The sequence below is a fragment of the Muscardinus avellanarius genome, assembly GCF_963383645.1.
Source record: "Muscardinus avellanarius genome assembly, chromosome: 11".
Lineage (NCBI taxonomy): Eukaryota > Metazoa > Chordata > Mammalia > Rodentia > Gliridae > Muscardinus > Muscardinus avellanarius.
Genome location: NC_137797.1, coordinates 28215078 through 28229591, shown reverse-complemented (window position 1 = coordinate 28229591; position 14514 = coordinate 28215078). Strand labels below are relative to the sequence as shown.

At 45.7% G+C, this 14514-nt stretch overlaps 1 protein-coding gene across 1 annotated transcript in view; it reads left to right on the top strand.

Annotated features, from left to right (window-relative positions):
* Positions 1-14514, top strand: part of PLXNC1 (plexin C1) — a gene marked incomplete at both ends in the record, with an annotated part of 173198 nt that overhangs the window by 117779 nt on the left and 40905 nt on the right. The window contains 6 exons of the mRNA XM_080705775.1: positions 1486-1588; positions 6154-6255; positions 6558-6661; positions 11447-11485; positions 11719-11843; positions 12592-12790. Of these exons, the coding sequence (XP_080561901.1) occupies positions 1486-1588; positions 6154-6255; positions 6558-6661; positions 11447-11485; positions 11719-11843; positions 12592-12790 (672 nt within the window). The remainder of the gene's footprint in view (positions 1-1485; positions 1589-6153; positions 6256-6557; positions 6662-11446; positions 11486-11718; positions 11844-12591; positions 12791-14514) is intronic.

The following is a 14514-nucleotide window of genomic DNA, read 5'->3' as shown; positions in this document are numbered from 1 at the left end:
ACGCTTTGTAATCCCCGCGCTTGGGAGGCGGAGACAGGAGGATCGCGCTGGTTCAGAGCCAGCCGCGCTGGCTTAAGAGACCCTGTTTCCACATAAAAAAAGTTAAAAAATAGGTCTGGGAGTGTAGTCCGTGGGAGTGTAGCCTGGAGATAGAAGGGCTTCCAGGAACCTCAGTACCACCAAATAAATAAATAATAAATAATCCTACATCTGATGATAAGCACAGGAGGCAGGGCTGGGAGGAAGACCCTGAGCCTGCCTGGCCTGGTGTCTGCCTGGCCACATTACTGGGTACCTTCATGGGGGCAGCTGTTCTGAGAATGGAAATGCGCCTTCACACAGTATGTATGTCACTGGAAAAGGAAGGCCGGGTGTAGTTTTCCCCCTTTTCAAGCTTATGAAATTTTTATTAGCCAAAAAATGTGCTGAAGCTGGGAAAGGCCCTCTGGGACACCATCTGGTCAGCATTACCAAACTGGTTTTTACCATGGGATGCTTCATTCAAAACCAGCTTACCACGGAGCACAGGCTGTAGAAGAGATGAAAGTTTAGTTGCCCTGGTAGAATACGAGTTAGGGGGGCCAGTGTGGTGTCCACATGCCTGTATTCCCAAGACGTGAGAGGCTGAGACAGGAAGATCACGGGTTTAAGGGCAATCTCAGCAAATTGGCAAGATCTGCTAAGAGACCCTCTTTTACAATAAAAAATAAAATAGGGCTGGGGGTGTAGTTCAGGGGTAGAATGCCCCTGGGTTCAATCCCCATTACTGAAAAAAAAAAAAAAGGAAAAGAAAGAATGCAAGATTTCTGCTTCTCTCTTGGGTTAAGGCGTGGTGGCGCACGCTTGTAATCCCCTCGCTTGGGAGGCGGAGACAGGAGGATTGCGCAGGTTCAAAGCCAGCCGCGCTGGCGTAAGAGACCCTGCTTCCAAATAAAATTATAAAAGTAGGTCTGGGAGTGTATCCTAGAGGTAGAAGGGCTTCCAGGAACCCTAGTACCACCAGAGAGAGAGAGAGAGAGAGAGAGAGAGAGAGAGAGAGAGAGAGGAGAGGAGAGGAGAGGAGAGGAGAGGAGAGGAGAGGAGAGGAGAGGAGAGGAGAGGAGAGGAGAGGAGAGGAGAGGAGAGGAGAGGAGAGGAGAGGAGAGGAGAGGAGAGGAGAGGAGAGGAGAGGAGAGGGGAGAGGGGAGGGAGAGAGAGGAGAGGGGAGGGAGAGAGAGGGAGAGAGAGGGAGAGAGAGGAGAGAGGGAGAGGAGAGAGGAGAGAGGGGGAGAGAGCACGCCAAAGTTTAAAGTCTATAGGTCTAGTCGAATATACTTCAACTAACACACTGAGAAACGGAAGCAAAGTGGGTGTTCTTGATCTGCCCAAGGACACAGAGCTCTCCGCCCCAGGGACCCTCCCCAGGGATGGGATGCGAACTCAGCCATCCGACGGAGCCCACCTTTCTTGGGGTCCTGGGTCTAACGGCGCTCTTTGCCCCATCAGGTCAGGCTGGGGAACCTGGAGCTCTATGTGGAGCAGGAGTCCGTCCCTTCCACGTGGTATTTCCTGATTGTGCTTCCCGTCTTGCTAGTGATTGTCATTTTTGGTAAGTGCCCTGTTTAATTTTGTCAGAGGAATTATTCCCTGGGGGCTCTCGTCAGGCAGGCTGACTTTTAGCTTTTGGGAGCTGTTTGCTTCAATTAAGTATGAACGGGTAAAAACCCAAATCAAGACTTTGGGAAAGGAATAAAAGGTGCACGTTAAGGGCTTTCTAAAGATTTTTTAAAATTCTTTCAGACAGGATCACAAAGATGGTGTCTGGGTGTTTTGAGATAGGGATCAACTTTATTTCCCCAATTCTTTAAATTGTAATGGACAGCCAGGCGTGGTGGCGCACGCTTGTAATCCCCGCTCTTGGGAGCGGAGACAGGAGGATCGCGCAGGTTCGAAGCCAGCCGCGCGCACTGGCTTAGGAGACCCTGTTTCCAAATAAAAATGTAAAAATAGGTCTGGGAGTGTAGCCCGGAGGTAGAAAGGCTTCCAGGAACCCCAGTACCACCAAAAAAAAAAAAAAAATTGTAATGGATGGGTGTCCGACTGTACCATTCCCTCAGAATTTTTCTGGGATCAGGGATTCCCACCTCATTCTGCCTTCTCACCCCACTACATGCCACTCCCATGCCCGCCCCAGCCCAGTGTAGCCCAGCAGAGCAGGACTTTGAAGTGTGATCCCCGCCCTCCATTACAATGTTCCAAGGTTCTGAGAAGGGAGGGTTCAAGGTGGCTGCTGGCTGCCTGAATCAAAACCCACTGATGTGTTTGCTGGGGCCACCCAGCATTTTAAAAAACTTTGAAACTGGGCGTGGTGGCGCACGCTTGTAATCCCAGTGCTTGGGAGGCTGAGACAGGAGGATCGCACAGGTTCAAAGCCAGCCTCGGCTACTTAGTGAGGCTCTGAGCAACTTAGTGAGACCCTGTTTCCAAATAAAGTATAAAATAGGTCTAGGAGTATAGCCCGGAGGTAGAAAAGCACCTGGGTTCCACTCTCCATACCATCAAAAAAAAAAAAAAAAAAATTTGAAAAGAGTTGACACCAGTTAAAAATTAGGTAATTCAACCAGGTGTGGTGGCTCACACTTGTAATCCCAGCATTTGGGAGGCTGAGACAGGAGGATTGCACAGGTTCAAAGCCAGCCTCAGTTACTTAGTGAGGCCCTTTGCAACTCAGTGAGAACCTGTTTCAAAATAAACAATAATTAAAAAAAAAATAGGACTGAGAGTGTCACTTAGAAGTACAATGCCCCCGAGTTCCATCCCCAGTACCGCAAAAAAAAAAAAAAAAAAAAAAAAAAAAAAAAAAAATTAGGTAATTCATGTTTTAAAATTTGTGGGGAAGTCTGAAAGATCTTAATCCTGGAGGCCAATTTCCCATGGTATCAGATTCCCAGAGCTCTGTAGCAGGTTGTCCCTTGATAGAGGACGGTACTCCCTGGGTATCTGCCACAGTCTCCATCACTCCAACTGTCTCCACCCCGGCCACTCAGCCCGTCTGTACACCTGACCTCTCTAGCCATGGGTCTTGTGGCTTCTGGTTGTGAACTGCTTTTCATTCTAAATGAATTTCCTGTCCTCTTTTTGTGAGAAAGAGTTATTTGCCATCGACTAATATAGCACTTCATACTTGTTGATTTAATACAAGTATTGCCTCTCATGTAATGTTTCCTGACAGCTACTTCCTCCATCATTTATCCATTCATCCATCCGTCCATTCATCCAATCATTTATCTCTGTGTCCACTTACCTTGCTTTACTGGGCGTCTGCTATGTTGCTGATAACGAGAGACAGTGAATGAGTTCAGGTCTGGTCCCCTCCCGTGGGTAGTTCCTAATCCAGTGAGAGAAAGACTTCTTTGTGTGATCTGCTGGTCTAATGGGATGAATCCACTTTTCAGAGACCCTATTTTGACCTGCTGATCATTTCAGGTATTATTTTTATTCTCTCTCCCAGTTGCCCAACCCCATCATGCATTTGGAATTTAAATTTGACTCAATATTTTAATAAAGTCCTGGCTGATGTTAGCTTTAACTAAAACAATGACTTGAAAAGTCCAAATGCTGGCCTCTGTTTTGAGAATCCACCACTATGTGACATGTACACACACACATGTATGCACACACACATGCACACATACACATGCACACACACACATGCACACACACTCCAGCCTCCCCAGAGAGTCAGGGCCGCTTTGTGGCTCCGCAGGAACCTCTGGTCCTCTCCTGGCCTGTGTGTGTCTCTCCATTCTTCTCCTTACACTTTGTTTGCTGAGATAGTTTCTGTCCTCTAAGGTGAAGTCGGCAAAGTGTCACATACTTGGCTTGTATCTGCAAAGCCCTTGAAAGTTCCCATCCCTTCTTATACATTCCAGAGAGGCACGGGTCTCCAGCAGCTAGAATAAGTATATCCTTTATTCTATCGATCATATCACTAGTGTAACCACTAACCACACCTGGCCGAGGCCCGCCACCCACAGCACGGCTCCTGTACACTTGTGCCATGAAACACTCGCTGCTGCAGGGACACAGCCTGCCAGCTCCCTTTGCAAGCCCGAGCCGGTGTTGCTCAAAGTGCTGCCCGAGGCACCGAGGCCCAAGTGATATTCCTGGAGACAGGGGTTCTGTGGCCAAGCAGTCTGGGAATCGCTGCACACACACATAAGCAACGTGTGCACACAACGCACATTATGGTCAGGACTTCTGACTCTGAAGGGGTCCAGTGAAGAACTGTGTTTAATTTGGCTTCCACCAGCATCACTGACATTTACTGTTAGCAGTGCCCTAGAGTCATATCATTCTGGTGAAAAGAGGAGAAACTTTTCCTAGAATAATAATAATAATGATATTTGACAATAGGCGAGTACTTATTCTGCTTCAAGATTTAAATGCTTTCTGGGAATTACTTCTTGTAATCCTCTCGATATCACAGTCAGACAGGTTTTCTTACAGATAAGGCAGACACGCACAGAGACCCTAAGGGTCTTACCCAAGGTGACCCAGCAGGTAAGTTGTAAAAAAACATGTTTGCCTCCTTCACAGCATGGTTAGAAGTAAGATGAAAGCTGGGTGTGACAGTAGCAGACATCTGTAATCGCAGGAATTTGGGAGGCTGAGGCAGGAGGATTGCAAGTTTGAGGCCAGCCTAGGCAACTTAGCAAGACCCTTTCTCAAAATAAAAATAAAAAGGTCTGGGGTGCTGGGCCCAGTTGCACACACCTGCAATCCCAGTATTTGGGAGGCTAAAACAAGAGGATTGCAGGTTCAATACCAATGCATGGTGACTTAGAGAGACCCATATTTCATAAAAATAAAAAAGGCTAGGGGTGTAGCTTGGAGGTAGAATGCCGCTGGGCTCAGTCTCTTGTACCACATAAAACAAAAAGAAGTAAGATGAAGTGAAGAAAGAAGGAACGTCCAAAGCCGGGCGTGGTGGCGCACGCTTGTAATTGCAGCACTTGGGAGGCTAAGACCAGAGGATCGCAGTTCGCGGCCAGCCTCAGCGACTTAGGCCCTCTGCAACTCAGTGAGACCTGGTTTCAAAATAAAGAATAAAACATAGGGCAGGGGGGTGTAGCTCGGAGGTCAAATGCCCCTGGGTTCCATCCCAAGACCCACAAAAAAAAGAAGAAGAAGAAAAAAGAAGGAATGTCCAAAGCTGAGCGTGATGGCGCACGCTTGTGATCCCAGCCTTTGGGAGGCTGAGACAGAAGGATCTGGGTTCGTGGCCGGATCTGGGTTCGTGGCCAGCCTCAGCTGCTTAGTGAGGCCCTTCACAACTGAATGAGACCCTGCTTCAAAATAAAGAATAAAAAATAGGGTGCGGGTATAGCTCAGAGGTAGATTGCCCCTGGGTTCCATCCCCGGGTCCGCAAAACAAACAAACAAACAAACAAACAAGAAACAATGTCCAGACCAGGGCGTTCCTCGTGGCTCCACCAGGGTGTTGCCCGTTAGAGCTACGTGGGCTTGCCTTGCACAGCCAGCTGTGGATCTGTGGTTTCTTTCTGCATTTGCCTCGCTGCTTTATTTCTCCAGAGATGTTTAGAAACATTGAAAAAAGAAATGGAACAATATAAGTGGCCTGTGGCTGCAGGGGAACTTGGCTTGTTTCATTACTTTTCAGCCAACTGGGAGCTTCGGTTACATGCGAAGGTTATTTGACTTACTTTTCACTTTTAAGATTAGTGGATTTTTTTTCCCCCTGTTTCATTTTAGCATCTTCCTCTTAAGAGTACCCTCTCACTGGGAAATTTCCCTTTTAGAAAAGCCATCGCTTAACTGTTATATTCTAGCCTGATTCTTGCTGGATCTCTCTACCCGGTCCTTTTTCGTATCTCCATTCGTTTGTTTGTACCGGGGATCAAGCCCAGGAGCATTCTACCTCAGAGCTCCACCCCCAGCCCTTTTTATTTTGGAACAGGGTCTCCCTACATTGCCGAGGGTCTCACTAAGTTGCCGAGGCTGGTCTTGAACCTGTCATTTTCTTGCCGCAGCCTCCCAACTAGTGGGATTACAGGCGTGCAACCAACCACATCTGGCTTGATTTTGTTTGGGTTTTTGTTGTTGTTGTTGTTGTTAACACATCGATCTGACGCAGCATCTCTGTCTCCCTAGCGGCCGTGGGGGTGACCAGGCAGAAATCGAAGGAGCTTAGTCGCAAACAGAGCCAACAGCTCGAGCTTCTAGAAAGCGAACTCCGGAAGGAGATACGTGACGGTAGGCTCCAAAATTTTATTTGTAGAAACACAAGCCTATTTGACTTTTATTTTAATTTTTACCCTTACATGGAAACAGCCACGGTAATGAGAACTGTTTGTATAATAGAAGACAACCGAACAGCAGGGCCTGGGCCTGGCTTTGTGTTTTATTTCGGCTCTTCTCTGCAGCCAACCAAGTAATTATCTATTGTTTCTTCTTTAATGAGAACCAAGGTCATACTCCCTGTTAGACAAAACAGCAGAAGATCTTATCCATTGTTTGTGGAGTTAAAATATTGCTCTTGGGATTCTGTTTTGCAGGCTTTGCTGAGCTGCAGATGGATAAATTGGACGTGGTTGATAGTTTTGGAACTGTTCCCTTCCTTGACTACAAACATTTTGCTCTGAGAACTTTCTTCCCTGAGGTAAAAGAGCATCGATCATATTCCTAAGGTTGAGTCTTGAATAATAATGAAGGTGTTTGTTTCCAAGGCAGCTGTAGATAACACACTCAGTACAAAACACGGGCTTAAGTTGGAGCAGAGCAGGGAGGAAGATAATTATTAATTGCATTGATTAGGGTATAAAGCAGCAATGGGTCACTGGCGATTACTCTTCGTCCCATAACGAAAACCTAGAAGGGACGGAAACAGAGTGATGATTTTTGCTGTATTTTACTACCAGCTTAGAACTGAATTTGTAGCCAGGAAGGAAGCTAATTCCTTTAGAAATCAATAAATTGTGGGCTGGCCAATTTGTTGTGTTTATCTGCCTGACTTACACTGCAGCCACTAGATTATTCACTATTACTTCTCAATTGGAAACGAAGAGTACACACAGCCTACAGGGAGTCGAGCAGACATGTATGGGATGAGTGGATCATGGGCATCTTTAGCGATGGAGAGCTTGTATGGTCCTCTCGGGCCGCTTTCCTTGAGCTATCCCGTTTGTGTTGTCCTTGGTAGGAACAGTGCATGAAATGGTTACTTGTTCTAGGACTCCGAGGAGTAGCGCACTTAGCCCTTTGGGTTTGGGGTCTCACCTCTTTTCTGACACCTCCATCTTCTCACCCACTCACTCAGCCTTCTTCATTCGCCCTCCCGAGCCTTTGGCGAGGCTGCTCACTCATCCTTGGTCTCATCACTTCTGTCCCAACGCCCCGTCTCCACCAGAGAGAGACCCGACCTCTGGAACCCATCAACCCTTGATTCTCATATAGAGTCTAGGCTCCTAAGCAAAGCCAGGAATCTCTCCAGGCCAAAGGACAGTTTGTGTCACCTTAACAGAAGCTTCTCAGCTACACTTGGCCAGAAGCCTAGAGTTCAGAAGCCCAGACGCATGGAGTAAGCGATTCCCAGGTTCTCTATAATTCTAAAAGTGGGCGCCATGATGCACAGTGCTGTGTCTGGAGGCCGGGATGCCTCCATAAAACACACACCAGGTTTGGGGGAGCCAAACCTTACTACCGTAAATCAAGAGGATTATAAATTAGACGGCAACTTTCTGTACTTGGAGAGATTTTTTTTTTTTTTTTTTTTTTTTTTTTTGGTGGTACTGGGGATGGAACCCAGGGGCCTTCTACCTCCGGGCTACACTCCCAGACCTATTTTATATTTTATTTGGAAACAGGGTCTCTTAAACCAGCTGAGGCTGGCTTCGAATCTGCGCGATCCTCCTGTCTCAGCCTCTCAAGCGTAGGGATTACAAGCGTGCGCCACCACGCCCGGCCTTGGAGAGATTTTAATGTACCCTCCAAGAATACCAGGCACCAAGGTTGGGCATTTGCTGCCTCGTCCATTTCTGTGGCTCCACTGAGGCCAGAGAACATGGACTGTGGTGGGGAGTCAAGTCCCTGAATCAGAAGACCGCTCAGGGCCTCAGCAGAGGTTACACCCCGAGTCCCGTTTCCCAGCAATCCGAGATCCCCATTAAGAATTTAATAGCAATAAAAATCACAGAGATTTCAACCGTCAACATGAGCACTGTGGGCTTTTACAGTTAATGATTGCCCCTGAGTGCTGCAAAGATTACTCTGTGGCCTGAAAAAGAAACTTCCCTATCTTCTAAATTCCGTAATCAAGAGAAAGACAAAGTGATGAGTGTAAAGGAATATGTTGAGTGTCTCAAAAAAAAAAAAAAAATCCGAGAAACAATGAGGCATGATTTTAGGAGAAGAGAAATCATAGTTGCAAGGAGCCAAACTGATTTAACTCGGAATCGCGTATAACCTCGAAAGGCAACCAGGAAAGCCGTAACAAGTGAAGTCAGGAGTCATTAAAAAGCGAGGATGCAGGAGAAACCAGCGTCAATTTGTCAGAGCCCCATCAAGGAAACCCACCTCGAAATTGAATTTATAATAATTAAGAAAGAAGCGAGAGCACAGGGAAGCTTTCGATTGGGACAGTGCCACTTGAAATGTGCTCCAGGCTACAGATAAGTCCTCCTATTAATTAGGCACTTTGCTGATTGATTGGGAGCCAAGTCCTCTCGGTCTGGAGCTTGGGTATTGAGGGAGAAATTCAGCTGATCAACACCTACAAGCCGCAGTAGGCAGAGGCCAGAAAAACTGTAAGTTGGCCAGGAAGGCCAGTAGATCATGACCCCTGGCTCTGAGCTCTGCCTGTTGGTTTTGGCTTTTATATTTTATTTATTTATTTATTTTTATTTACTGTTTTGGTGGTACTGGGGTTCCTGGAAGCCCTTGTATCTCCGGGCTACACTCCCAGACCTATTTTTACATCTTTTTATTTGGAAACAGGGTCTCCTACGCCAGCGCGCGCGGCTGGCTTCGAACCTGCGCAATCCTCCTGCCTCTGCCTCCCAAGCGCGGGGATTACAAGCGTGCGCCACCACGCCCGGTTAAGGTTTTGGCTTTTAAAGCCTTGACATTGACTACATTAGCTCATCTGTGTTTTGCTGAAAATAGGAAAAAAAAAAAAAAAATAGGGCGAACAGAGGATCTAACCTCCTGGAAGAGGGAAATTTGAACGAAAAGAGGAACACAGGCAGCCAGGGAGGCATTTCCTTATTTGAGGTCAAGAATCAACCTGTTGAAACTGTCCATTTATATGAAACAGAAAAATATTACGGACTGTAAAATAAACCCCAAAGTCTGAGGACCTCCCCCACCAGAGAAGTATGACCCAAAATAGTTTGAGAGCTTCTGGTTAATAGATTTAAAACCATGAAACCAGATTCTCTGCAGAAGAAATCTGCTTTACTAAGATATAAAGTTAGCCCAGCCGGGCGTGGTGGCGCACACTTGTAATCCCAGCACTTGGGAGGCCGAGACAGGAGGATCACTCGGGTTTGAAGCCAGCCTCAGCTACTTAATGAGGCTCTCAGCTACTTAGTGAGACCCTGTTTCCAAATAAAATAGAAAATAGACCTGGGCATATAGTCCAGAGGTAGAAGGCCCCGGGTTCCATCCCCAGTACCACAAAATAAATAAATAGCCGGGCGTGGTGGCACATGCTTGTAATCCCCGTGCTTGGGAGGCAGAGACAGGAGGATCGCGCAGGTTCGAAACCAGCCGTGCTGGCTTAAAATAGGTCTGGGAGTGTAGCCCGGAGGTAGAAAGGCTTCCAGGAACCCCAGTACCACCAAAAAATAAAATAAAATAAATAAATATACAAATAGCCCAAAGTTTCAATTATTACCAGAGAGAGAGAGAGAGAAACTTCTTTCTTTTGCGTTTTGGGTTTATGATTCCATTAAGTTGATTCATTTAAAGTATTACTCAGCATGCTTTTAATATTTAATCATTCATTTCAGTAAGATTTATGATATATTTTTGAAAAACACAAATTTAAGCTGGTTGTAGTGCCACACACCTATATTCCAAGTACTTGGGAGGCTGAGACAGGAGGATCACAGGTTTGAAGCCAGCCTCAGCAACTTAGTGAGACACTGTTTTGAAGGAAGGAAGGAGAGAGAGAGAGAGAGAGAGAGAGAGAGAGAGAGAGAGAGAGAAGGAGAAAAAAAAGAACCTCTGAAATTTACAACTTTATGTGTAGGAGCTACATAGCAAAGTTCATAAAAATTTTCGAAACCGGTGAGCTGATAATATTCTTGTCTAGTTTACTATAAACTAGGGATAACAAACAATAACACCAACTAACAGAGTCCTTTCTGGGCACTCATTCCTTTCATCCTCACATTAAGCCTGTGAGGTAGGAACCATTACTGTTCTCACCTCACAGAAAAGGAAAGTCAGGCCGTCAGGCCCAGAGAGGTCAAATAGTTTGTCTAAGGGCAGGTTGCCAATACTTGATAAGCCCGGGGACCGAGTAGCTGGCTCCAGAGTCCCCGCTTTTAATCACCCTGTTCTACCCCTTCCCCAATAACGCCCTGTCCTCAGACAACAGGCGCCACTTAGCCTTATAAGCCCTGTAAAAACTTTTAATATAATTTACTATGTATCCTTAGAAGATAAATTGCTTGAGGTGTGCTCTGACATTTGCCTGAGCTTCTCCAACTACCACTTCCTTAACTTTGGAGTCAACTCTTTTAAAATGTTAGATGAAGCCGGGTGTGGTGGTGCACGCTTGTAATCCCCGCGCTTGGGAGGCAGAGACAGGAGGATCACGCAGGTTCGCAGCCAGCCACGTTGGCTTAAGAGACCCTGTTTCCAAATAAAAAATCATAAAATAGGTCTGGGAGTGTAGCCTGGAGGTAGAAGGGCTTCCAGGAACCCCAGTACCACCACCAAAAAAAAAAAAAAGTTAGATAAAAGCTGGGCATGATGGCACATGCTTGGTAATCCCAGTCTTTGGGAGGCTGAGACACGAAGATCACAGGCAACTTAGTAAGACCATGTTTCCAAACAAAAAAATAATAAAATAGGGCTGGGGGTGTAGCTAAGAGAATGTTCCTGGGTTCAGTCCCCAGTGCTAAATAAATAAATAAATAAACAAATAAATAAATAAATAAACAAACAACATGAGATGATATCTTCCTTTACCAAAATTGGGACTGAGGTACAATGAGAATTCTTCTTCTTAGAGACTCAGAATTCATTGGTGTTTCTTGAGAGCAGAATAATTATTTATTATGTATTAGAGGAAAGTCAGCAAGCCTATGCCCAGGGGCTCTTCAGATTAGCAAATAGCGTCTCTGCTTTATTAAAATGGACTTGGGTATTATAACAAAAATACACTATTCATTTCCTTTGGATGTGATGAATAATAAAAGTGTCTCCTTCCTCTCAGTCAGGTGGCTTCACACACATCTTCACCGAAGATATGCATGTAAGTCTCTAAGTTTTCATTTTTAGCCCAGTGACTGCCTGACTATCATAGTGTTATCATCATCACCATCATCTCCATTATTATTACTTTGAATTTTTATTGTGGGTTTTTTGGATCATGAATTTAATATTAAGTAATTCATTGTCTTGGAAAACCCATTGTGGATCTGCTTTCTAACTTTAAACTTTATATTAATTACATTGTGTTACATTATATTCATTTTTTTTTTCCAGAACAGAGATGCCAATGACAAGAATGAAAGTCTCACAGCGTTGGATGCCCTGATCTGTAATAAAAGTTTCCTGGTTACTGTCATCCACACCCTTGAAAAGCAGAAGAACTTCTCTGTAAAGGACAGGTAGGCCGGGCGTGGTGGCGCACGCTTGTAATCCCCGCGCTTGGGAGGCGGAGACAGGAGGGTCGCGCTGGTTCGAAGCCAGCCTTGTTGGCTTAAGAGACCCTGTTTCCAAATAAAAAATCATAAAATAGTTTTGGGAGTGTAGCCTGGAGGTAGACGGGCTTCCAGGAACCCCAGTACCACCACCAAAAAAAAAAAAAAAATAGGACAGGTAGTAGCAGTCAGTTCTTCTCTATTTTGAAAGCGAAGCCCATAATCTAAGAGACAATCAAACCTGACCCCTTTATTTCACTTCCAAACCACTACCTGAAGTGGTCCGTGCGCATTCCCAGAGGTGTTTATGTACCCACGAGGCCTGCGTTTCTAACACCACCACCCCAAATGAATTCTGCTTTGAAGCCACATGTGCACACAACAACCTTCTCCAAAACCCTGAAAACCCCAACACCAAGCAAAACAAATTCCAAATCAAAAGAAAAAAAAGCAGAAGTGTTATTTTTATTTTAAAAACACCCTGAAATTTTGGGAAAGAGACACTTCTTGTTACCACTCTCAAGTTTCAAAAACACAGAAAACGTCCTGAAGTTAACAGTGGCGTGTGGTGTTATAAACCAAGGACAAAAGTAGCCAGAAGTAAACATTTAAAACCAAAAAGAGAGGACAGCCCCCTTCGCCCAGAGCACTTGCGTGGAAACCCTCCCCAGGAGTCCAGGGACTGATGGGTAACCGCGGCTCTGTCTTTGAACAGGTGTCTGTTTGCCTCCTTCTTAACCATTGCTCTACAAACCAAGCTGGTGTACCTGACGAGTATCCTGGAGGTGCTGACCAGGGACCTGATGGAGCAGTCCAGTAACATGCAGCCCAAGCTCATGCTGAGGCGCACGGAGTCCGTGGTGGAGAAGCTCCTCACAAACTGGATGTCCGTCTGCCTTTCTGGTTTTCTCCGGGTAAGTATCTCCTCTCTCCGCAGGGTCAGAGGTAAGACAATAGGCAGCTATTTTGAGCAGACCAGACGCAGAAGTCTTTGCCAGATAAAGTCCTGAATGCTCCTCCATGCCAGCATTTAACGGCATTTAATCCTCGTCCTGACCCGGAGCAGACAGGGGAGGAGTTGCAAAATCATCTTTGTGCCTGTGTGAGTGAAATTCACTAAGTTTGCTCAGCAGAGACTTTTCAAGCGAGCCCACCTTCTCAATCTCAACAATAACACCTAGATCCCTATCCGCCCATTTAAGAAAATGTGTCGGAGCTGGAGCTGGGTGCAGTGGTGTGTGTATGTAATCCCAGTACTTGGGAGGTCAAGACAGGAGGATCGTAGGTTTGAGACCAGCCTCAACAACTTAGTGAGACCCTGTTTGAAATCTTTAAATAAATAGGACTGAAGGTGTAGCTGAGCGGTAGAATGCTCCTGGGTTCCATCACCAGTATCACAAAAGAGAAAAAGAAAAAAATGTACTGGGAAGAGGGACTATTTCAAATACAGATAAGAACCACTATTTTCAGATCCCCTAAAACATTTTAGAAAGACCCGTTACCTCCCCCATATTCCATAAGCTAATGACAGTCAGTTCTTACCAGCCATCGCGCATTACAGCGAGCCGGGAAGAGCCTCCTGGCTCTGGAGTTCACTTTCTCAGAGTGGTTGAATGAACGTGGTTGCAATTTAATTGAATTCGAAAATCTTTTTGAATGCAAACTTCTCACAGATTCCGTGGTTAATAGAGTGGGCCCAGGAGCCCATAGCTCGGTCCAAATCAAGGCTTTATCACTTACTTGACTGTGTAACCTGCAGAATTGTGTGGAGGGGGTGTTTCAGGACTGTTTTGAAACACAAATGAGATCTATGCAGTTGCTGAGCACTGAGCAAGCGCTCCATCGAGGCTGGCCATTATTATAAAATATTAATACGAAAATAAAGGCACCCTCTTGAACTCCATCTTTGTTTGGTCCTCTGAGGCCCCCAGTACGGGAGGTTCTTCTCCTTCTTTAATTTCACCAGCCATCCAGATTCCAGAAAAAAATGCATAATTGTGTATTTGCAGCTTCTTTCGAAATCTAATTAAACTCTGAATAAGATACACTGCTGTGCCACAGGTTTTAACAGTGCTACTTAAGTTTAGATCCAAAAGCGGCACTTTAAATAGACTGTGCTTAGTTTAATGTTTAATGCAATCTTACGAGTAGATGCACAATTTAAAAAAAAAATTTTTTACCGACTCCTTCCTCTCCTGAGGCAATGCCCATTTATTAAGATTAATGAAATCTGCCGTCTTTTCTGTTTACTTGGTATAAATCACCACATGCCTGGGGAGATGTCTAGTGGTTATCTCTGGGGTGAACATTTTTTGCCTCCCACCCTCCTCGTAGCCACAGCCACTGCTGAACAAAGTGCTGGAACTCTCGCTCATTTTCTGGGCTTGGTCTTCAAAGGCCAACTCCTATCCACCAGAGAACCACTGGACCAGAGGCTGGGGCTTGGGGCCCAGGAATCCAAGACTCTCACAAGCTCCTGCAAGGACTTCTGCAAGGACATCCGATGTTTGTGAACACGGGCATAAAAGAAAGAGCACTGGACTGGGAGTCTTTGTTAAACACACCGAGTTTGGGCTCTGAAATTGCATCCGCCCAGAGCTCTGTTCCACCTGGGCACCATTTTTCTCCCCACCCAGTG